Source organism: Phaseolus vulgaris, chromosome 4 (genome assembly GCF_000499845.2).
Source record: "Phaseolus vulgaris cultivar G19833 chromosome 4, P. vulgaris v2.0, whole genome shotgun sequence".
NCBI lineage: Eukaryota > Viridiplantae > Streptophyta > Magnoliopsida > Fabales > Fabaceae > Phaseolus > Phaseolus vulgaris.
The window spans coordinates 38943480-38970240 of record NC_023756.2 but is presented as its reverse complement, the minus strand read 5'-3'; the positions used below and the strand labels follow the sequence as shown (position 1 = coordinate 38970240).

The following is a 26761-nucleotide window of genomic DNA, read 5'->3' as shown; positions in this document are numbered from 1 at the left end:
AGTCGACTAGGTTCTCGGATCTGTTTCAAACTGAATCGATCAAGACTCAAATCGATATGGATTTAATCTAATTAATAAAATAAATTTAATTTAATTAATAAAGTAAATTTAATATAGATTTAATTTATTTTAATTGAGTTTGAAAAAATTCAAATAAATTTAATCTAATTAAAATAATATAAATTTTGGAATCCAAATCATTTTATTAGATCTAGATTCCATCTAGAGTTGACCACCCCTTCTTATAATGTAAATAATGTTAATAAAATATTCACAATGGAGGGGTATCTAGCTGTAACATTTATGATTTGTGTAGATGTTCCTGCACACACATATATTTATATATATATCAGCAACTGCTTGCTTCTGCATTCCTGCAATCAATATACAGAAGATACAACATAGCGAGTTTGACGCAGGAAAGAAAAATGTGGGGATTGAGTAGAAAAGGAGTTTCTGGGTTTTCATCATCTTCCACTGCACTCCAAGTTACTCAAGGGATCCATGCTACCGCTCTCACTGCAATTGTCACAGGTCGCTCTTTTTCTCTTTCTCACTGCTTTTTCATTTTCTATTCAACACTCATCATATTTTTCATATCATTACATGTTAATTAAAGAAAAAGGTAAAGAAACAATTATTATCTTATGAAATATAAAAAAATAAAATTAGATTTTAATAAACAAATATTTGAAATACTTTTTTATCAGATTGTCTCTCCAATTTAGTCATTGAAAATTAAATTTCTGTTAGAATTTCACTGAATCATTTTTCCTTGAGTAAAGAGTTAATGCATTGATCTTTTTACCTCAGAGACTAAATTTAATTATGTCTTTTTTTTCAATGAAAGTCGATAGTAAGCTTCTGTCATGGTATTCTCAAACCATCGCCCTTGATTTTTACGCGAAAGGGGAGACATGCTACCATTTCACGAGTAAATGTATTAAGATAATGAAAAAATAATAATGCATATAAAAAATAAATTTCAAATATTTAAAAATAGAGCATTAATACCTTCACAACTTATTATTTTAATATTTTAATGATATATTTTCTTTTTAAATTAAAATATTGATTATCCACATCAAGTTGTTAATTAGATGTGTTAACTAATTTTTTTATCAAATAATTAATTTTAAAATAAAAATAATTAATAATTATATTGATTAAATTTAATATTATTTTATAAACTAAAAATTATTAATATTTAAAGTAATTTTTGTTATTAATAAAATTTATAAGCAAATTTTTAAATTAAAAGTTTACATTAATTAATATTTTATTTACTAACTATACATTTTAAATCCATCTTTAATTAAATTAGTAACTAATTTAAATTTTAAAATGATTTATAATTAAAATTTTATTAGCTAAAATTAGATGTTAATTTAAAAATATTTTTCATTATTTTGTTTAAGATTGTGTTAGTGAATGTTAGTTTGGGGACACATTGTAAAAAAATAACTTTAATTAGTAATTGAAATAATTTAGAACAACTTTAACTAATATTGTAAAAAAACCTAATCTATATTAATTTAGGTTTTTTTCTAAGTCAACTTAAAAAAGCTTGTAGACCTTGATTAAATAACTCTCTAACTAATATTTTAATTTATTAAAATATTTAATAGGAAAATAAATTTTTATATTTGATACCATAAATTTAATAAATTTAAATGTCTTTATTCAAATACAAAATTTTAAAAATAAAATTATTTAAAACAAAAAATAACTAAAATTGATTTTATTTTAATTTCGTAAAAATGGGAGAATTTTTTTATCTAATTAAATTAGGCTTATTTTTTTTATAAATAGGTATCACTATGCAACTTGACATCTCAGTTATGATGGCACCTCAAGTAACAACAATCATCTGATATCACACGAAAAAATATTATTACAAAAAGGAAAAAGAAAAAAAAAATATAATAAAACTATGGGGGACTAGACCAAAACCCATATGTTAATAAAAATGATACATAGGTAAATTATACCTATTCATAAAGAATTCCATGAACAAACTAGATGAAAGCCTATTATACCAATGATATTATTCTCTATGAATAAATCCTAAGTTAGCCAACGCATTCCCTTCACGAAAAATATGAGTAACCCTAAACCTGATTTTCCCATAATAATTAAGACAAGTATTCAATCGATTATGAAGCATCCAAAAAACAGTAGTCCTAGCAGTAAACGTAACACAAAACAAGACAAATCACATTCAAGCCATACATTAGTAAACCCATCTTTTGAACTTCCTTCAGAGCATATATAATTCCATAAAACTCAACAATCAAAGTAGTCTAAATATTAAGAAATGCAGAGAAACCCCCAATAAACTCCCCCATAGGCTTAGTTAAGTTTCAATTCCCTTATAATTTTGAGTATTTTTAATTGAGTTTCTATTATTTTTGTTTTTTTTTACTGAGTAGTCACAATTTCTATATTTTCTAATTTAATCCTTGCTATTTAATTTTTCCTTTAATTAAGTGACATGACTGTTATTTTACTCCATCATATTGTTTACTGGTCTTCACGTGTTAAGAAATGTGATGTGATATTTTGTGATTAATATAAAATGATATCACGGTTAATGTAAAATGACAAGTGACTATTACTGCATTGAAAATGTGTTAGATATTGAGATCGTTATGCTCCCCGATGACGTTCACATCATCATCTATAGAGACCAAAAGATCATTGTTGTCACCTACAATGACCAAAAGGCCAATATCGTAACCTATAGGTGATGACGACGGTTCTTTGGTCATGATGATGTGGAAGCCATAAGGGAGTATGACAACATTCTTATCAACACATTTTCAATGAAATCAATACAAGTCACTTTTTTGTTTTACATTAATAATAATATCATTTTATATTAACTGCAAAACCTCACATTTATTAACACATGAATACAAGTAAGCAAGATGACAGAGTAAGATAATACTTGTGTTACCTAACGAATAGAAAAATTAAATGACACAAATTCAAATGAAAAATATAAATTTTTTAAGTACTTGATGACTTTTATGGCAAGTGCACCACATTGTCAGAAGTAATAATTTGTCCCTAAGGACGAATATCGATCCCATGAGGAACAGTTGAATTATCAAGTAGAATATTCGCTAAATATAAAACAAAACAATAAAAAGTGTGTTGAAAGTGGTTATGTTGGCGATGATCAATAAGAAAATAGAAAAAAATTGGTTGCTTCAATTTGGAAAAATAGGGATTATGTTTCATCTTTTCTCACTCTAATGTATTTTGATTAGCATGTTAACATTATGTTCTTTGGTTGAAATTGATGCCCGTAGAAAAGTCATTTACACTGATTCCCCGCATATAAAATTATTAAGAATGTTTCCTAAATATCGATTTCTCGCATATTTACAAAAACAACTTATAATCACGTTTAGACGTTAATAACAATTAACATTTCAAGTCTATTCCTAACACTCAAATATGTTAATTATTGTTGTTTAGGTGAGAACCCTAAAAATACTTTCCAGTCAAATTTAAGATTCTCAAACATGTCACAACTATTTAGAAGCAAAACAACAATACCAATAATCAATCAAGAATAGAATATTGTATCATATTTAAATATCATCTCAATACATAAGAGTTCGAACAGATTACTCACAATCCCAAATGGTAGAACTAGCTACGCATATTTCTAGCACCTTCCATTCTCCCAATTGGTTACAAATCACTCAATGATGTTTTCTTCTCGATCTGGCACACTAGGGTTGAGCCTCTAGCCCCCTATTTAATCTAATTTACTAGAGTTAGGTGACTTCCTACGTCACGCTGATGGGTTGGTTCATAAAACATAAAATTAGCCCAATTAATCTGACACATTCTCGCTTGAGCGAGAAAGGCGTCGATTTTCGAAAACGCCCTTGGAGCATTCCTGCTCAAGCGAGATCTCCTGTTGCAAAGTTGGCTTTTTTGGCACTTTTATACATCCTGAGACCTTCCAACTTTCTCTTTTTAGCTTATATCATTCCTCTTTAGAACAAATCTCCATTCTACCCTAGAAAACTGAAATTAACACCAAATTTGGGAATAAAATGCTCTTATTCATAAATTAGGAATTATTTTATATATAAATTAACAATTAATACTCATAAGTGCCTATATTTTAATATAAAATATTACTGAAATTAGCCACTTCTCAGTACTCATTAAAACAATTTTTTTAATAAAAACTTAATAAAAAAATACTTAAATGACTTAAAACTTAAATTAAACCCTTAAATTATAAAAGCTTTTAGACAGAAAAACACTTAATTAGAAAAACAATATGCATCCAATGCAAGTGGAAATCATTGAACAAGGTAGGGAGTAACTGTTTCAAATTGGGTCTAAGACATAATTTTCCAAACAAACTACCTCAACCTTACAATTGAGGGTTAGCCAAAATTGCTTAGATGTTAACTGAGTTCAGCACTATGCAACTTAGGTACAAGACTATCTTTTAAGAAAATGTCATATTTTCTTGAATTTAAATTTTGATAATGTATATATATTAAATAAAATTAAAAAAAAAAACTATTCTTTTTTGTTTGTTTGTTGCATACACACACTTTTTAATTGTAGTTGTTGTTGTTTGAAAGCACAATAGGTGCATCAAGTGGTATTGGTGCTGAAACTGCTCGTGTTCTTGCATTGCGTGGTGTGCATGTGATTATGGGAGTGATTGATATGATTGATGCAAATAATTTGAAGAAATCAATACTTAAGGAAATTCCAACAGCTAAAGTTGATGTGATGAAGTTAGATTTAAGCTCAATGGTGTCTGTTCAAAATTTTGCAACTGAGTTTAATTCAACTCGTCTTCCATTGAATATTTTGATGTAAGCACCATTATTAAACTTTTTCTTTCATATACTATTTCATATATCCTTCAAAATAATTAATCGTGATCACTCATTGAAATAATTTAGTAATAATTATAATAATTTATTTGTTTTTTGTAATTCTAAGAAACAATGCAGGGATTTGTGCAGTCCCTTTCATGCTATCCACGGATAACGTTGAACTTCAATTTGCTATAAATTATTTAGGTATGTTTGAATTTATATAAGTTTCATTACATTAATTTTTATGATATTGGGGTGTGTTTGGGGTTATAAGTAATTATCATATGAAATATATGCATATTCATTTTACACTTTGTCATAAAATGTCTAATAACTTTGTTATTTCTATAAAGTTGAGAAATTTTCCAAATAGTATCAATCTATTAATTTTGTTCAACATAATTTTACAGGTCATTTTCATCTAACAAATCTGTTGTTGGATAATATGAAGAAAACAACAGGAGAAAGTAAGGTAAAAGGGAGAATTGTTAACGTCTCTTCAACAGGTCATCGATTTACGTATCATGGAGGAATCCATTTTGAAAAAATTAATGATCCATTAAGGTAAAAGGTAGTTCAAATCTATGAAGTAGATTTAATCTAGGTAGTTCAATCATCACCATATGCTAGTTGTGTAAAAGATATTTTTTTATTAAGTATCAATTAGGTTAATGCTTTTATGAGAAAGGGTGCTAAAATTGAAATCTAACACTCCCTAGTTAAAATTCTCCCAAACTTTCCTTCTTTTCTCAAACAAAAAAAATGATATTTTAAGAGAGATCTTTAAAGTTGAAATTGTTAGGTTATCAACAATAACAAATAAGAAGAACAAATAAAACACTTTTATTAACACAAAAAGGTTTTATACACATAGTCTAATAAGTTTAGAGTGTACAGTCCATACTCATAACGATATTTATATATAGAACCTAAAATAAAGGAATAATAAAAAATTATTAAGACAATATTAAGCCTAATAAATACTTATACTAGACGGTCTGTTACAACCATTCCTAGACGGTCTCTAGTAGATGGTCTTCTGCTCTCTTCCATCAGATGGTCTAATCGTCTGAATGATCTCTACAGAAGATTGTTTGTTGCACATCATCACAATTCTCCACCTTGACTCCAAATTATGGAAGGGCTTCCAATATCAAGTTCCTTTTTCTTAATCAACTCCAAACATTGTCTGAACCTCGATCTTGGGAAGGACTTTGTAAACATATGTAGGATTTTCCTCCAAGTCCGTCTTTTCTATTCTAACCTCCATAGACTCAACAATGTCACTCACGAAGTACAGTCTAACGTCTATTTTTTTCATCCTCTCATGGTAGATTCAATGATCAACTAGATGTATGATACTTTAACTATCATAATAAATAGTCACACAGACTTGCACAATACCCAACTTTCCAATCATCCCCTTCAACCATTGTGGCTTGTCCACCTCTTCTATGAGCACGATATACTCTGTTTGGGTAGTAGATAAAACCACCACTGATTGCAAACTGTATTTTCAACAAATTGCAGTACCAAACAATGGAAAAGGATACCCATAAGTGACTTTCTGTTATCAACATTCCCTGTATAATCAACGTTTACAAATTGCTATATAGCATGTTTGTTATGCATAAATCGTCTAGAATAGATGATATTGTTCCATTATTCAAATATCTCAATTCCCACTTTAAAGCCTCCCAATGAGAAGTTCAGGACCTACCATGAACGTTATAACAACATTAATAGCATGTTCCAAAATGGTCTGCCATAGATCATCTCATACAATGTAGTAGTCTTCATCTCTCTCATTTCTATCATAATAATAGAAACTTAGGTAATTGAGAACCTTGTGTGATGTCCCAAAGGTGTTCACATAAGTTGAAATTCATGCATCCTAAACCTCTCAACCACCTTCTGCAAGTTTCCTTACTGAGATAGATGCTATATTCCAACCGTTTGATCCCTTTGTATGTCCATTCTTAGTATTCGCCTTGTGTGACCAAGATCCTTTATTTCAAACTCTAAGCTTAATTTTTATTTGAACTCCTTCAATTCATTTTCATATTAGTTGGCTATAATACTATCGCCTAAATATAAGACCAAAAATAAATATAGACTTTTCTTCTTAAGGATGTAGACGCATCTATCATAAATGCTCCTCTAGAACATCGTTTGCCTTAGGAAGTCCGCAAATCTCTTGTACCACTACCTTGGACTCTGTTTCAAGCCATAAAATGATTTCTTCAAGAGACATACATTCCTTTTCTTCTTCAACAAACCCCTCCAGATTACTGTATGTAGACGGTCTCCTCCAAGATTCCATGCAAAAAAAGTTGTCTTCAGATCTAACTGTCCCAACACCAGATTATATAGGTTAATAATAGACATCAAAATCCTTATTGAACAAAGTTTTACCAAAGGTGAGAATATCTTATTATAAACTACCCCTTTAACTCATTTAAACCATTTCGCCACTAGTCTAGTCTTGAACCTCTATCTACTCTAAAAAGAGTTGATTAATCACTTTTAACATGTCCATTATCCTAAATATTGTTTTTTCTTCAGCAAAACTTGAATAAAAACATTGTTAAAAAATTGAGTTGAATATCAATATCAATAACATATTAATTACTGAGACTTTTTTTTATAGGAGTATCTTAGTAAACAATAATAAAACAAATATATAAAGTACAAAATAAATTGATTTTTCTATAAGATAAAATTATTTTATGCATAAATTAAAAGTAAAATTTGGAAAATTTATATGAAAAATTTCTATAAATTAACTTATGTATAAATGAATTTAAATTTATGAAGAAGACATTTTCAATATGTTATTCTTACTTTTCTCTTATAAAAATTCTTATACAAAATTTTATAAAATAGGTTCATGACTTTTCCGCTATAACGGCCAAAAAAGAAATAACATCAAACTATTCTTAATGACAACTAAAGTTGTTAGAATTTCAGGGCTAAAACAAGTGGGGGGTTGAATTGTTTATGCAAGATTTTTGCAAACTTTAAAGGTTTAATAAAAGTCATAATCAGAATCAAAGATACAGAGCAAGTTCAGGAAAAATCAAATCTATTTTTAACTTGATTCCAGAAAATCAATCGGTTGTTTCTTCGATTCAACCGATTGTTTTTGTCAGCAGTGTATAAAAACAAAGAGTAAACAAATTTAAATGAGATAAAGGGAAGAGAAATCAACACAGTAGGTTTATACTTGTTCACTCTTAACAAAGAGTTACATCTAGTCCCCAGAAACACCTGGGAATTTCACTAACAAATTAAACTCTTTTGATTTACAACACACACAACAAAAAGATGTTCTTGAACCCTTCAAGAACACAACCTTCTCTTTGCAAACACAACACATATCAAAAAACCTTCTTGATCTGTATCACACAACCTTATAGAAGTACAAAAATTAAAATAAGAGGAAAGAGTAAACATGGATCAATTCACATAATTCAAAAATTAACTTTACACACAACAGTCTTATTCCTCTTGAAGAAAAGTCCAAAGCCTAGGCAATCTTGGAAAACATGATTTAAAAAATGCAATCTAAATCTCTTAAAAAAGTATATTAAGCTAGGAGTATAAAATCCTTTTTATAGCCTCCAAAAAGCCGTTAATCCATTGAGAAACTCTGTTAAGAAACAAAACTGATTGGATTGGTTTGACAACAAAGTCAACCAAAGTCAAATTGTTTCAACATAAAACCAACACATAAAACCATATATATCTCCTCCTATTTTGTCTTCACAAATAGAGTAAGACAAAAAAAAATTAAAATATTGTTCAGCATATTAAACATAATTTGGAAATAAAGCATTGAAGACTTCAATCATCTCTTCCATATTGAAGCTCAACAAGTTGATTTTGAACAGCTTAAATCTTTTCATCAATTCTCTAAAAACGTGCCACACAAAACTCATGGTGGCTCCTTTGTTCATCAGCAAGGTCATTCATTCTTCTTAACACCAATCTTTCAAATGGTGTTATAGAGGTGATGCGATCTCCCATGATTCCAACACTTGGACCAACATCCTCTTCTCTGGCCTGGAATCCAGCACCACCACCATCGACAACAACATCAGTTTGCTCTTCATCACCATCTTCTGCATGAGCTCCACTAGAGGATCCAACTTGATCTCCATCCTTGTTGACCCATTTTCCCCCAATTTTTGTGAAACCCATTTTGCTTAGAGAGCCATTGTTAATTTCATGTGATCCCTTGACCACCTTAGTTAGCTCTTCTTGAAGATTAACTTCAAAGAAATTCAAAAATTTAGAAATAAGGATAGCATAGGGGTAGTGATAACACTTAACCTCATAGACTTTTGCATATGTTCTTTGATGATGTGAATCCAGTTGATCTTGACCTTGTTCATTAGGCAGTAGATGAGGACAAGATCTTCCTAAGTCAACATGGAGTGGTTGCTCCCCCTTAGTGTTAGCATCCATGAGACAATAAAGGCAATAAGCCTTTCATTAAGTCTTAAGCCACCCACCGAAAAGTTCCCCACTTTGGTTTGAGGATTCTTCAAGCAACTTCTATAAAACTGCATTTTGTTGAAGTCTTCAACAACTCCAGTGTTCCCTTTGTTTATTCTTAATCCATCAAACTTCAGTCCAGCAATCGCAGTCTAGACTTCAAGGGTTATTTCCATATCAACTCCTTTTACATGTGAGCTGATAGTATCACTAACAATTTGTAGATTGGTATAGAAAACTCTTACCAAGTCTGGATAAATGTTTCCAGACATTTCAAGAAACCTCTTCAGCTGTTGTTCCTTTAGCATGCTCCTTACTTCAGTAAGTTTCTGCTCTTTTAACTAGTTGAAGGTGATAAGCTTTGGATTATTGATTGCTTTTCTGTTGGTTTCATGAAGATATTTTTTGATTTTTTGATTTTCACCAACAAACCAACTTTCTAAACGACCGCTCCTTTTTACTCCTTTGGATTTCATCCTTTTAGAGGGAAGAGGTGTTGATTCCATGGAGAAGGGAGGAAATATCATAAGCAAAAGGAGGGAGACAAAAGATTTGATATGAAGGCAGAGGAATAATCCATAGGTTGATTCTGTGAGAAAAACAACTGAACAAATGTGGTTATATAGCAGTAAAAGCAGTTACAAAGTTTGGCTTTTAGTAGGTTGATTTCTTCAAGAAAAATAATTTGTTCAAAGAAATAATTGTCCCACGTCAGCCTTTGACCAGAATTCACATGACCAACACTTAGAGAATTGACTAATCATAAAAACTCTTAAATTTCCAAGAAGATATGGAATATATTCCATTTATGACCAACATAACTTCCTTTCAGAGCAAAATCAAAGCCATGATAAATGCAATTTTGACCATTACAGTTTGGATTTAAGAGAAACAATTGTACCAAAGGACAAAGTTTCAAAACATCTTTCAAACCAAACTGATAGAGAGAAAATAATCAGTTGTTTCGTGAAAATAATCGGTTGTTTTCTGCATCAGAAAAAAACTTTACAAATAAAATAAAAAAAGACTTTGGCAGTGTTGAACAAACATTTTAATGATTTCATAAACCATTATGTAGATATATTTTCACAATAGATGTCCACAAGAAAAAAAAAACTTCAATTAATCAAATTACAGTGAATCATGTACACATAGTGAGAGATAAGAGTTTTAATATTTTGAGTATTTTAACACTTATGACAGTAGTATTATACAACACAAAATATATTTGTTCATAGGATTAGCCATCAAAGCATAAACACTAGATTTCTTTTCAATTGAGGCATCATCCTTTTCGTTAAAGAACCTAAACATTCATGAATCCCTGCAAGATACAAATCTTAGTAGGAAAGATTTGGTCCCTTTTTGAATTTGGGTTCATGAGTAGCAACTGGATTAACTGGAACTTTAGAATCCTTAGAAACCTTAGGAACCCCTCTTAAAATACCTTTAGGAACTGAAAAATTTCAAATTTTGCAGTACCTAACAGAGTGGCCTCTTTTCATACAGTAAAAGCATGTAACAACCGGTTGTTTCGACTTTTCAATCGGTTGTTTTTCAAAAAATGTAGAAAAAGGTTTTGAAACTGTTTTTTGCTTGTTGTGAGGATTAAATCCCAATCCAGCTTTACCAAAGACACACGTTTGACATAAAAGAACAATTTCAAAGTTAGATTTTCCTTTGGAAAGCTTATCCACATTTTTAACAAGATAGTGAACCTTCTTTTCAAGAGATTCACAATTTTCACAAAACCTTGACTCACATTCACAAAAAGAGTTCTTGTAGATCAGTTCCAGATTTTAAAATCCTTTTTAGAATTAACAAGCTCTTCTTCTAATGTGTTGACCCTGTTTTCTAACCAATTATTTAAGTCTTTCAAACGGTTGTTTAAGAGAGCCAATTTGTTAACTTCTTCATGAGTTTCTTTAAAAGCCTCAAGAAGTTAGCTATAATTTTCAAAATTGATGGAAGTGCTTGAACTTACACTACTAGAAACGAATTTTCCTTTAGCCATAAGACATAGATTTGCCTTTTCATCTTCACTTGATGAAGACCTTGAAGGAGAAGCATCATTATCATCCCAAGCAATGTAGGCTTTCTTTGATTTTCCTTTCTTTTCAAACCTCCTGCTTGATTCCCTATTTTTGTTGTCTTTGTTGGGAAATTAGCCTTTATATGCCCCTGTTCACCACACCCAAAGCAAGTATACTTGTTAATGTTAAAATCATTAAATTTCTTGCTATAATGTTATAATGTTCTTGGCAATCCAATCAAATTTAGCCTTTTTACTTTCAGACTCGGTCCATTAGGACCAAGGTTTTTCAACAGAAACATTATCTTTTTCAATAGTTAGAATGAAAGCACCATTTTCAATAGCATCCCAAATCCCTTTATCTAAAGACTCCACAAAGATTTTCATTTTAACCTTCCAAAATAAATAATTCAAACCACAAAACAAAGGTGGTTTATTAATATATGCACCCTCCCCAAAGGGTAGTTTTCAGCCATGAAAACAGATTTTAGGATCGAAAAACTTGAGTAAATTTCAAGATCTTAGCTCTTTATGCATATTGTTAGGGCTAAAACAAGAGAGGGGGGGAGGGGGGGTGAATTGTTTATGTAAGATTTTCGCAAACTTTGAAGGTTTTATGAAAGTCACTAGCAAAATCAAAGATACAGAGCAAGTTCAACCAAAATCAAATTTGTTTTTAACTTGATTCCATAAAATCAATCGGTTGTTTCTTCGATTCAACTAATTGTTTTTATCAGCAATGTATAAAAACAAAGATTAAACAGATTTAAATGAGATAAGGGGAAGGCAAATTAACACAACAGGTTTATACTGGTTCACTCTTATCAAAGAGTTACATCCAGTCCCCAGAAACACCTGGAAATTTCACTAACAAATCAAATTCTTTTGATTTACAACACAGACAACAGAGATGTTCTTGAACCCTTCAAGAACATAACCTTCTCTTTGCAAACACGACACATATCAGAAAACCCTATTGATCTGTATCACACTACCTTATAGAAGTACAAAGATTAAAAGAAGAGGAAAGAGTACACCTGAATCAATTCACAAAATTGAAAAATTGACTTTACACACAACAGTCCTATTCCTCTTGAAGAAAAGTACAAAGCCTTAGTCAATCTTGAAAAACCTGATTTCAAAAAGGCAATCTAAGTCTATTGAAAAAGTATATTCAGCTAGGAGTATAAAACCCTTTTTATAACCTCCAAATAGTCGTTAAAATCGTTAAAAACAGAAGCCAAAGTAGTTTGAAAACCAGCCAAAACAAATTTAACAGACTTAACAAAACTCTATTAAGAAATTTCAAAAATCAATCGGTTGATTTATCGAAAAAGCGATTGAATTGGTTTGACAGCAAAGTCAACCAAAGTCAAATTGTTTCAAACTCTTTAAAAAACTTCTAAGTGTAAAAACACTTGATTGAAACGATAAATCAACTGGTTGATTTTCCACTTAACTTTGAAAACTTATCTTTTTTAAAAGGTTTCAAGATCAAATGCCCTTGGATCTATTCTTTGAAGTGGATTACAAATTCAAACACTACACAATACCCAACAAAACAAGCAGCAGCAGAACTTCACATAATTCTTCAAGATTTGGAGTCATCAAAGCCTTTGTTCAACAAAAGTGTCACATAACAAACATCAATATAGTGATGTTTTTTGGTTGATGAACTAAATTGATTTTATTCAGTTTGATCTAACGTCCACAACTAAAATAACCATTAGTATTAATTTTCCTTATTGGTGGTAATTTTCTTACTAATTGTTGAATATATTTCTTATTGATGGAGATTCAACATCGATTAGAGATAAAGACATTTAATAATATATAAGTGGGTGCAAACTTCACCTTATAAGTTGAGTTAGACTTAAAATTCACTTCTTAATATGGTATCAGAGTCATTTAGAGTCTATCCTAGCAAGAGTTTGTTGGACTAATCAGGCCACCCGCTATCGGGTCACTATCGGACCACCCATAAATATATAGTCCCACGCATGAGTTGGAAAAAGTCGATTTTATGAGGTTAAGTTGGGCTTAAAATTAACTTAATACTTATTGATGACTTACTTACACAAAACTCATTTCCTTATCATTTATAATATATTTCTATAATTTTTAAGATAAAAAGATTTCAACTTGTAAACATTCTTTTATGAGAAAAAAATGAATAAATAAGTAATGATTCTTACATGTCATCATGCAAAAATACAATAATTAAAATGGAAAAATATTTGTGTTTTTCATAATTCATTTACTTTCTTATGTGCAGTTACAACAATTGGCGTGCATATGGACAATCGAAGCTTGCTAACATTTTACATGCCAAAGAACTTGCAAGACGTTTCAAGGTTTTACCATAGTAAAATTTCATTATTTCAATTGATTAATTAATATATTTTTTTAACTATGATGAAACAATGTTGTTGTTTATTTTTTTTTTATCAACAATAGACATCGTAATTAATACCAAACCATTTTATAAAAATCAGAAGAGAAAAAACTTAATTTCTATCTGTACATACTAAAAATCTCTAAGAAAGAGTGGTTATGTTTTATTTACTTTTAAAAGTAAATAAATACCAACTAACATGTTTTTCTACCCTCTATACTTAGAATCTGAGATTCTGGACCGTAGGGTTTTTCCTCTAAATTGTAGTAACCATTTGCATTAATTTCTTAGAAACACTTCGTTAAAAGTTCTTAGATCCTGCACCTGATACCACCACTCCTTTTGTACAATAGACTTTCTCCCAACTACTCAATGAATCTTTCTTTTTTTTTCCCACAAAAATCTTCTTTGAATTATTTGAAGTTTTTCCAAACTATTGTTTTGGAATTTAAAAGAAGACGCAAGAAAGATATAGGACAAAACTATGCAAACACATAATTCCACCAAAGGAAACCTATTAACTTGGTATCAAATTTATAAATGATAGGTGTTGTGGATTTTCACTAAATTCACCAAACAGGAACATCACAACCAACCAATACCACAATGAATTGAAGAATGGTAATAAAAAATAAGAAAAAGAAAATAAAAACATACAATAAATTAAAGTGGTTTCAACTATAATATTAACAAACTTTAGTATAAATTCATATCAATTCACTAGGAACAAGAAAATCCTCACATCTCATTGTGGTACTAAGTTTGATTTTAGGAACCTAATAACCCACAAAATCCATTTCTTATAAAAATTCAATATTCTCAACATTTACATAAGAAGATTCCACTCCACTAAGTCATTATTTCTCAAAGTGAATCTTAAAAGCAGTACAACTTTCTCAAAACTACTGCACAAAAGTCTATTAGAGAATCCTAATAAGAGCTCTTGCAGTAGCAAAAAGAAAAATTGTAGGAGAAAAAACAACAAGGACCTTCCATCATTAATACTAAACACAATTAGCAAAAATAATTAAACCCAGGCGAATATTCCCATCCAACCTTGTAGACTGTAAGCAACCATTGAACTGATCAATTAGAAAAATATTACAAACATAAGCATCTACGAGATATGCTTTCTCTGGCTAAAGTCTAACACTTTACTCCTTCTTTATCAGTATCCAACATTGTTATTTCTACCACTATGTTGATATAGGGATCGTGAACCAAGCCAACAAACAAAGAAAAAACCAAGTTCATTTTTATTGTGTGATAGGGTGGTACGTTGCAACTAAGACAACCTTTATGACCATATTTCTTCCTCGCTATTTGGAAACAACTATTGAACCAGTTAGTCTTCCATTATAAAACATATAATTCTACATACCGCACCATAGTAGGTCCTAAGAATAATTGCACCGTTGCACCAAGCACTATCATTACACAACAAATTTCTTCTTCGACCATCATTATATTCTTCATCATTTGCTTTGTATGATCACAATATGTATTCACTTGCTAGAGTTTTTCCTACTAGTTCCTTTTATTTCATATTCCTCAACTCTAAGCCTTTGTATTTCCTCCATTTTTATCTATCTCATTAATTTATCTTGTAACATTTGTGTATCGTTCATTAATGCTTCCAATATGATACATTGTTTCGTGTATCTTTGTCTTCAGAAGGAGAACCTATAGGTATCTTCATATTGTGAAAACATATAGTAGGAATGTGTAATTGGTTTCCCTTTTGGACCAATTTTAAAGGTTGAAACACAACTGTTTTGTTATTATTGGGCTATTGTTTTGTTATTTGTTGGACTACAGGATTGGTTGTAGCCTAATAACGTGTCCTTTTTGTATAAGGGTTGGAACACCACTTAAGTATGTCACATTAATTTATTTTATTCTTTGTCGATCATAAACAAATTAATGCTTCCAAACGGCTATTGAATCCACTATTTAGTTTACCTTCAAAGCCTTTAGTTTCACTTTTAAGACAAAACCTAGAGAACCTTGTTGGTAGAGAGTTTCCCATTTTAGAATTGTTTACTTTTAACCAACCATCTAATATCCTAAAAGACTTAGGTCTATAACCTTGTTTTTTATCCACCAAAACATTAAAAAAATAATCTGAAATAGAAAAATATTACTTTGACAACTGCATAGTTAAAGATATCAATTTACAATTGTGACGTGACATAATGTAATTTAAAAAAAATCAATCTCTTCATGAGGGGTCCATATTTAAGAAAAAGAATAATTTTCTTTTTAGTTGTAGTATAGTGAAGATTGAAATATTTCTGTCTCGGAAAGAGGGTGCACTTGCGATGCATCTAACCATTCTCTAGTAATTAGTATTATGTCAATTCTAGTCCTAACATTTCTTTTAGGTTTATATAAAGTGAAGGATCTCGCTACCAAGTAAAGTAGCTAGTGATTTACATAAAAGTGTATTTATTAGTGTTTTAAAATTGGGTGTCATTTCTATTCGTAAACAGCCTTTGTATAATTATAGTACAAGTTCACTACTAGAGGATTGGATAAGTGAAATCTCATGTTGAAAAACTAAATTAAATTTGATGTTGCTTATGTTGAAATTGCATATCCTTTTAGGTAATTATTAACAAGTATTTGGCAAAATCATATATGGTTAATATTAGTATTTTGGTCTTTTAGAGGGAAAGGCCATTTTATTTGACAAAGAAATATTTATTTTAATTTTTCGCAATAAAAGTATAACCTAATAAAACTTTATTTTCTATTTTTGAAAAAATGTATTGTTAGGACAATAAATGAAAACATATAACAATAAATGATTGTTCTTCCTGTTTCTTATATAATTTTTTAAATTAAGAAGTAAATGATGTATTAACACTTGTTCAATATTGCAACTGTCCAGGAAGATGGAATAGATATTACTGCCAATTCTCTTCATCCAGGAGTTGTTCGCACAAATATATATCTTCATAATCGATCCTTGAAAGGTAATTATAATATATTTATAAAGTTAATAGTCTACATGAAAATTATCATAACCTTGTTTAAATTGTTAAATAATTAAATTATATCTGTATGTTCTACTTTTAACTATCTTCCAAAAGTTTAATTCATGTACTTTTGATGTTTTAATCTTATATTTTGTACATAATCAATTAATATTGCTTGAAAAAAGAAACTAATTGTGTTCAATTCGTTGTTCTACTTGATGAATTCAAACTTAGTAAATACAATAGCCTACATCTTTCCAAACACAATTCACATGTAATTATTTTATAATTATATCACTTTTTTATCATTAAAAGAAAATTATATAAATAAAATACTTCCGATGTTTCAATCCATACACTACTAGAAAATCATTAAATACAAATCAACTTTAGAAAAAAAAAATAATTAGTTATTATATTGACTAACTTAGATACTACTTTAGAAACTAAAAAAAGTTATTGATATCTAAATTAATTTTCATAAATAGTTTCTAAATTAGTACCTAATTAGCTACAAATTATTTAGATTCTACAACTGGTTTCTATTTAATAGTTTTCTTGTAATGCTATTTAATGGTTTATAAAATTCATTATGTTTATTTGTTTCCAAATACATTATGTCACAACTAGACACATTTTTCTCCAAATGTTGTTTCCTTTCTTACTTACCCTGATATCGTAAACATAAGGAAGTGATCCCTAGACATTTTTTTGGAAACCATAACTGTTCGCAACCAATTCCAGCACCGGATCCATATCCTATCTGTTGTCTCTTCTTCAACACCGCACATAACAGACATATTAGTTTTCACATGTAATCCCCATATGTTCTAAATTATCTTAGTCGATAACCTAACTTGAAACTGTCTCCATGCAAAGCATATTCTTGAAGGTATAACTTTACTTTTCCACAATGTTATATACATATTAGCTTATTTGACCATATATATGTCTTGCTTCACTTCATATGCAAATTTGACAATATATTCATCACCCATCCATATGAAACCATCATCTCCTGCTACTACTAGTTTAGTACTTTCTATTTCCTACATCAACTAATTGACCTAAGTTAATTTCCATTGGTACCATCTTCTTCTCCACTGAAAACCCCATGTTCAACTCTCCTTCACCCAGCTACCTAAATTTATATTTGCAACATCTTTGAGAGTTACATTGTAAAACAATTAGAATATTTCATGTAGAACGGAGTTTCCCTAACCATCTATTTCTCCAAAAGTTGATTGTGCTTCCTAAATTCACTTTCCAAATAACATTTGCATCAAACAAATTTTGTTGTTCCTCAGTTTTGCATACCTTTCCCAAATCCTTCCTCCACAATGAATCATATTTACTGTTATTGTCCTTCTTTATGTTCCTCCAATTCCCACATTTGGATTTCAAAATCTCCCTCCACATCCAGGTTTTTAGTCATCTGCCTCCATTTCCATTTCGACAACAAGACTTAATTTACTATTTTAATGTACTTTATTCACCTTGTAGCCTTATTTTTATATCTTTTTTCTCCTTAAATATATAATTTTTTATTTTTTTTCTATTTTCTCCTTAAATATATCTTATTCCATTTTTAATCCACCTCTAATTTATAGTTTCATGGAAATACCTTGTGTTTGAATTATTTTAGTAACTCATTTTCTCGCTTTTTGTTTGATCAACATTCATACCTACAACTAATTTTTCTTCATTCTACCATTAGCTCCCTTCTTTCCTTCGACCCATTTTGTTCTATATTATCTTCCTCATCAAACTTATCCAAATAACTTTTTTTCTTTAAACTGTTCTCTATTGTATCTCTATTATGTTCCAAAACTTGTCTCTATTTCACACTTCAAGGTTCTTCTTCAATTATTTCATTTTCTCCTTCATAATATATCACTACAAGAAAATCATTAAATAACAACCAAATTTAGAAACAAAAAATAATTGGTCACTATATTGACTAAATTAAATATTATTTTAGAGACTAAAATATTATTGGTATCTAAAGTAATTTCTAATATTAATAAAAAATTATAAAATGGTTTCTAAATTAGTGTTTAAATTAGCTACCAAGATTTTAACTACTAATATTTTAGATTCTAAATTAGTCTTTAAAAAACTAATAGAGACTTTTAGAATATAAAGTAGTTAGTAGTTCAAACCTTGGTACCTAACGGTTAGATACCAATTTAGAAACTATTTTTAAATTTTTATTACTAATAAAAACTACTTTATATACCAATCACATTTTATATATCCTCTCTCCTTCTGCCACAAATCCATAACCTTAAATGTTTGGATCCCCAATCAATAATTGTGTACTTGAATAGTAAGGAATGATGTAACACAGTTCTATCAAGTGCATAAATCTTATTACAGTCATCCAACCATTTATGCAACACAAATATCCAATCAATTATACTCTTAGCAGTTCTGTTATTCTTTTTTTTTTATCAACAAAGAATAAATTAATTAGAGGGTGTTAGAAAAGATGGTTTTAAACTAGAGGGGGGTGAATGGTTTAAAGGGGTTTTCGCAAACTTTTCAAAGCTAGAATGAACTTATTTCAGAAACCAATTGATTCAGCAATTCAGTTAGCCAAAACAGCAAGCAAAACTGTAATACCAGGAAAAACAATCGGTTGTTTCTTCGAAACAATCGGTTGTTTATACTAGCAAACAACAAACAAACTGAATTTAAAGAGATAGGGATAGAGAGATTGTACATAGTTGTTTATACTGGTTCACTCAAAACTAGAGCTACATCCAGTCTTCTCAGAAACCCTGAGGATATCCACTAAGCAATCACACCTTGATCACTTACATCACAACCTTGAACACCTCAAGAAACACACTCTCCTTGGCCAACACTAAGATTGCTGGTCTTGAACACCTCAAGAACACACAGCCAATCTCAGCAACACACACAAACGAATTGTTCAGCAGTTTACAAAGATTACACTTGTTACAGATGGAAATCTGAAATCAATACAAGCAGAATCCTATTCAGCACCTTGATCAATCTCTCAACTCTTTAGCAATCTCAGAACTCTTTGAAAAACTCTTAGATGAAAAAATTTGTTTCAAGATTCTTAATATATCAAAACTGTTTTTCAGAATATATCTAAGAATATAGTTTGTTATCAAATCTTAACAAACTCTTAATTGCATTTAAAGTTGATTGGTTAAAGCATTTAATGACTGGAGCGTATTCTGTTAAAGCATTTAAAGCTCAGTCAAAGAAAACAGTTTTTCTGTTATGGTTTTAAAACAAACAATCGATTGTTTCCTCGAATCAATCGGTTGTTTTGTTACTTAACAAAAACATCATTCAAAAACAGTTTTCAACCTTTCTCAAAACACCTAAGTGTAAACAATCGGTTGTTTCGACAAAACAATCGGTTGCTTCAACTTAGTTTGAAAAACATTTTGCTTTGATAAAAAAAGAGATGCTAATTGCTTTGAGATTTAATCTAAGGGTTGATTACAACAAAGAACTACCCCAGAACAAAGCTAAAACCAGCACAGCAGCATCAAGCAAAGCAGAGGCTTCATCATCCTTCAAAGGATTTGGATTCTTCAAAACATTGAACATCACTTGGTTCAACAGAGGGGACACTTCAGGAGTGTCCCAACCCTATTACAAGTAACAAGATCAAAACCTACCAGCTAGCTTAAACTAACAGTTATAACATAACAGATAATAAGCTTAGGCTTCCCCAAAAAACATGTTCTACAAAAGAAGTTAACTAGGTCCCTTATACAAAGAAATTCATAGCTGCCCCCACACAACAAACTAAACTGCCCTCAAACTGTGAAAAATCTTGATAGCACCTATGTTGTCAAGCCTTACCTAAGAGCTCATTCTTCTTCATCTTCCTTCCTCCAATGCATTCTCCCTGTTGATTTATTGCAGCTGTTGTATAATTTTGTAGCTCCTTAAAACTTCACTTGCACATAACTGCAAAATGCCTTAGACGTAGGGTACAAATGTAGAAAACATTGTGAAAAAAACCAACACAGGAACCCTGAAGTTGGAAACTTAAAAACCTTGCATCACAGTGGCAACTGCTCTACTAATTTGCATCATAGATAGCGCACAACTGCAGAAAAACCAACAGGGATTGGTGGCACTATGCTACAGAGTTACGTGGAATGATATAGCAGAACCAAGAGAGCAGAGGCAACACCCTGTAGGTGATAACTTGATCCCTACGTCAGACACCTCTCCTACCATAATCTGCTCCTTTTCTTTCACTTATACACCGCACCATTCCATAACAAAACAAAGATTTCAAAAACACACAACCTAACCAAATGCAACACACCTATTACACCCAACAGAGACTCCAACTTATTACTTCATACCTATTAAAACTGCTAGAAAATTCACAGCAGAGCTAGGTAGACATTAGTCAAAGCTGTAATGGTTCAGGTTCACTCCACCTAGCTAAACCAATTGCCAAATCCTCAATCTGCATTGTGTTGCTGCAAGGAAACAGATGTGGTACACCATATATACATACATCAACACCCTACATACTATTTATTCATACTTAAACCCTACCCCCTGCTTGAATGCTCCTAGACTCCTCAACGCCCTTCATAAAAGAACTTCCTTTGTGTACTATAGGTTCCCCTAAAGTCAACCTCTTCCCTCTAGATTTGCTTCATGTAACCCTTCACGCTTACTTATAGCTTTTAATGCATGGAAGGGGATTCAAGACCCAGTCCGTAAAGGAGTAATTGAATGAATGAATCCTAGATTTTATCCACAACCAATATTTAAGTTGTGCCATGTGAAGAATCTCTTCCGCATCAACTACCCCTTCCTTGAATATAACATAGTTCCTCTGTTCCCAGATACACCTCACTATGGTTGCCCAAAAACCTTTCCACACCAAGTTTCGTTGGCTACTCACCTGAGCCAGATGAAAATTCTCATATGGCACTTCAAATCATTGTGTTACACAAATAAAATGCCAATCCACCTGAAACACATAGACCAAATCCTTTGTGCATATACGCACTCTAAGAACAAATGTTGACTTGAATCCTTCTTAGCCTGACACATAGGACATGTGGGAGTATTCACTGACACTCCTCTCCTACTCAAAGCCATTCTTAATGGAATTCTATCCAGCAAGACCCTCCAAGCCGCAATCAACACATTGGGTAGCGCTTTTACCTTCCATAAGCACTTGAAGTGATCATACACTGAGCTCACAGAGAACAACCTTGATTCTTCACTCCTCCACACCTGGAGGTCCTTCACCTCCTTATTCAAACTGGCTAGAGAAATGTACCTTAGAAGGTCTTCCTCCATGAGAGATTCTCACTCAAACATGGCACATCTCCACCTCAAGCTCCACCGCCATTTTGATTCTTCCTGCACGCCAACCTCACCCACCTTTTCTCCTTGGTTTAGTGATAAAGAATACAACCTCGGGAATATTGTTTTGAGATTTAGGTTGCCAACCCACACATCCTCCCAAAATCTAACCTTATCACTTGCTCCTATTTTCCAGCCTATTGCTTCCTGAAACCATCCTCCTCCTCCCCCACGACAGACGTTAGACAGGTCTCTCCATCACCAGGAATGGAACTTCACTGGCGTACTATTTCTATCTACAATCGAGCCATACTTTGAAACTAGTAGGCACTCCATTTCCTTTTCTCTTCAGTTAGGAACCACCATCTTCACTTAGCCAAGAGGGCTTGATTAAACTTTCTGATATGCTTAAAAAATCAACCCACCTTCCTCTTTAGGTTTACACAAATCCTCCCATGTTACCCATGATATTGATCTTTCCTCCTTCCCCCACCCCCACAAGAACCTCATTTGGATGTTGGTGATGCTTTTACAAACTGATTCTGGCGCTTTAAAGAATGATAGATGTTAGGATTGATGGCTAGAACAAGAGGGGGGTGAATTGTTTATAAAAGATTTTCGCAAGTATTGAAGGTAGAGTGAAAGGCTATGATGAATTAATCAATGGAAAACTGTCCAGCCAAATATAACATTGTTTTAAGCTTGATGCAGAAATTCAACCTGTTGTTTTACGAAATAACCAGTTGTTTTTATCAGCATTTTTATCAAAACAAATTTAAAGCAATTTAAAGAGTGTAAGGATAGAGAGATTCACGCAGAATGTTTATACTGGTTCACTCAACACCTGAGCTACATCCAGTCCCAGAAACCACTAAGAATTCACTAGGTAATCAATCACAGATTACAACCTTACACAACCACAAAGAGGTGACTTTGAATCCCACAAAGCCCACTCACCCTCTTTGCAACCACACACCACTCCAAGAATGTTGATCTTGATCCCCCTCAAGAACACACAACACTTCTTGGCAACGCCAGTACAGAAATACAATTATTAAGAAGGAAGGGAATAGAAAACACCTGGGTAAATCACAAGATCAAAGATCATAATACAAGACCCAATCCTATTCCACACTTGATATTATCCAAAGCTCTTTCAAAACTACAAAACTGTTTTTGATTGATCTCATTTTCTTCATTCAAACATAGGAGCGTAAAAATCACCTTTTTATCTTTCAATCAAATGGTTAAAACAGTTTACAACAAAAGCCCAAAAGCAGTTGGAATCATTCAAAATAGAAAAACCACCTAACAGCATTTTGTTAAGGATTTCAGCAAAACAGTCGGTTGATTTTTCGAAATAACCGATTGAATGTTATTTAACAGCATTCAAAATCACTAAGTGTCAAGTAACCTGTTGTTTCGAAATTTTAACCTGTTAAAATTTTTTTGACAACAAAGGCAAAGACAAAGCTTGTCCAAATCAGTTTGAAATCTACTAAATGTCAAACAACCTATTAAAACGAAATTTCAACCTGTTGAAATTTCACTTCCTTTTAGAAAATCCATCTTTTCAAAATGTTAAAGATTCAATTGAGCTTGGATCAACTTAAGGAGTGAATTAACAAGTTTCAAACAACTAGGTACGCACATACACAACAACAGCAAGGTCTTCAAGCTTTCCACTATGATTTGGAGACATCAAAGCATCTTGTTCAACAATAGATAGAAGAGGGATAAGGTTGTGAGAATAGATTTAATTAAACAAATTCTACCTGCCATCGACATCTATGTACAATTTAAGGTCTTTGCATAGTATTTCATAGCATTCCTTTCAACATTTATGTCTGCCACCTTCGATTTATGGAAATTAATCTTCATACCTGATACAAGTTCATATCCCTTCAGAATAGCCTTCAAGATTACGAAAGGAGTCTTCACATAGAGAAAGTGTATCGTCAGCAAATTGGAGCATGCACAACTCTACCGCATTCCTACCAACCTTCACACCTGATAGCATTTTGGCCTTTACAGCCTTTCTAACTAACCCAACAAGGCCTTCAGCTACTATTATAAAAAGGAAATGCGTTAAGGGATCACCCTGCCTCAACCCTCTCATCGATTTAAATTCATCAGTTGGGTTGTCATTTACCAAAACAGAAACCGAAGCGGATTCCATGCACCCTCTGATCCATAAAATCCATTTAGTATGGAATTCCAACCTCTACAGCATATCATATAGGAAATCCCACCTGACAGAGTCGTACGCATTTGTAATAACTAAATTCTCTCACAACATTCTTTTAACAACTAAATTACATAGTACATACATTTGTAATCGCCATAGGAATATTCTTCTCACCCCACAAATCCCACTATCTACACATACCCTTTTCATGTAAACAGTACTAAAAAAACATCAAATAAAAATTAATTTTAGAAATAAAAAAATAATCAGTTGTTATGTTCACTAAATTAGATATTATTTTAGAGACTAAAAAAATCATTGGTTTCTAAATTAGTTTCTATTGATTAATAGTTTTTTAAATTTGTAGATAGTTAACTACGAATTATTTAGATTTTAAAGTTGGTACCTAAAACATTGATAGGTGATTAAATATCAATTTAAAACTATTTATTAATAATATAAACTAATTTAGATACAAATTATATTTTAGTCTCTAGTATCTAATTTAGTCAAAATAGTATCTAATTTGATCAATATAACAACTAATTATAATTTATTTCTAAAATTAATTTGTATTTAATGCTTTTTTTTGTCGTAATAATTAATCTTTTACACCCAAAACTTGAATTTCTCCCCCTACCGCGTGTTCAGTAACAACGATCATGTTATACTTTTTTTATAGGCATATTTTATATATACTATTTTTGCAATAGTGATAAATATTGAGTTTTATATCTGTATTTGTATGGTTTACGCAGGTTTAAAGGATATGCTAAGTCCATTTGTAAATAATTTACAGGGATTTCTGTTCAAAAATGTGCAACAAGTAAGTTAAATCACGATAATAATCCAAGAATATTGATAGACTGAAAAAGCATTTACTTGAAAACTCTTATCTTTACATATAAAACAAGTTTTCTATTTCTGCATTTTTTTTAAATTATATAATTTTAGGTTCTTAACTATTAAATATAAGTTTTTTCTTACTATCTTTGTGTTTTACATGATGATAGGGAGCATCAACAACATGCTATTTAGCATTGCACCCACAAGTGAGTGGAATCAATGGCAAATATTTTGCAGATAATAATGTTTCAGAAGCTTCATTGCAAGGAAGGGACATGGATTTGGCTAAGAGGCTATGGGATTTTAGCATAAATTTGACTGAGCAAAATAAATAAAAGTGTCAATGGTCAGTTCAAGGAATACCATTTTAGTAAATAAAAATACCAATGATGTAGTTATGTTAATCTGCATATGTTGTTGTTATTTCTTATGAGAGTCGTGTGTGTTATTCAAGCTTAAAGTTTGATGGCTTTAGTATAAGGGGTGGATTTTACACAAATAATATGTATTTAAATTTAAATGTTATTGCAAAGCCCACGTTGACATTGAAAATGTTGTAAGATATATTTATATAATTGCGAAAAGTTTGTGAGTTGTCAGCTCATGTTTTATACTATAGAAATAATTTATATTTGAATAATTTCTATAATTATAGAAGAATTGGTATTCCTTCACATCTTTAATTTTGTATTCCTTCACATTTTAATATAATATATATATTAAAGGTAAAATTTTATATATTTAAATAACATTTAAACATTCTTATTCAACTCATCCGATTTTATTATACTAAATTTTTTATCAACAGTAAAAAAAATTATATAAAATAGAAGAAACTATGTGATTGAACTCATATGAAAGAAAAGTTTTTATAAAAGATATAAACCAATAGAAATTAATAACAAAGCATATGGACAATGTTTCTAGAAGGAAGCTAATATTAATTTTATCTTTTCAAATTTTTAGTTGTTTCTCTTTGTATATATGTCTAACCTCTATTTTGTCTTTTCTTATTTTAGCCTTTATTGGTTCTTTGTTTTACATTTTGTCTCTTTAGCTAGACCTAGGATGAGTGTAGTGCTTGTATATATTTAGAATTTTTGCTTTGATTTAAGTAAGGAAAATAAAATAGAATAAATATTCATTTTCATACCTTTTGCCTTCCTTTTACAACAATCCAAATTTAGTGACAATGTTTCTAATTAAGTCTCTGTTATTCCTTCCAACATGACAACACAAACTAGTAATAAATTTATTTTTTCCTTCAGTTCTTGAATTCTTGATAGTGGGTGCTACTGAACACATTTGTTAATTCTTAAGTCTTTTGTAACAGTATAAAAAAAAATTAAAGAAGTAGAGTCGTTGCCTCCCCCTGCACGTACCATTCTTTTCTTTCCTTTCTTTCTCCCTCTATCTCTCCCTTTTATCTTCTCTCCTAATTTTCTCTCCCAATCTTCATCTATTTTAGAATTTGATCATACCACGCTGTAGCTGAGCAGTTAAGGAACATTTCTACCCGATCAGATTTTCAAACAGAGTAAGTTCATTTTTGCTCTAAGTTCCTTTGTTCTCTATTTTTCCTTAGGATTTAGTCATCAATCTGGGTGGAGTTAGTTGAGA

General features: G+C 30.9%; 1 protein-coding gene across 1 annotated transcript; it reads left to right on the top strand.

Annotated features, from left to right (window-relative positions):
• The first annotated feature begins 372 nt into the window (after positions 1–372).
• Positions 373–25740, top strand: LOC137837608 (short-chain dehydrogenase TIC 32, chloroplastic-like). The gene is made up of 8 exons (XM_068646653.1): positions 373–534; positions 4631–4862; positions 4993–5072; positions 5279–5432; positions 13676–13754; positions 16689–16773; positions 25054–25121; positions 25309–25740. Exons 1-8 carry the CDS (start codon positions 429–431, stop codon positions 25474–25476), a joined length of 972 nt encoding a protein of 323 aa, XP_068502754.1. The 5' UTR covers positions 373–428; the 3' UTR covers positions 25477–25740.
• The last annotated feature ends 1021 nt before the right edge of the window (positions 25741–26761 follow it).

Bases quoted from the DNA above. Each gene is read 5' to 3' on its own strand.
- LOC137837608 (XM_068646653.1), top strand. From the start codon at position 429: ATGTGGGGATTGAGTAGAAAAGGAGTTTCTGGGTTTTCATCATCTTCC. The intron at 16,774-25,053 runs GTAATTATAATA...TGGTTTACGCAG, and splicing joins TCATAATCGATCCTTGAAAG to GTTTAAAGGATATGCTAAGT. The intron at 25,122-25,308 runs GTAAGTTAAATC...ACATGATGATAG, and splicing joins TGTTCAAAAATGTGCAACAA to GGAGCATCAACAACATGCTA.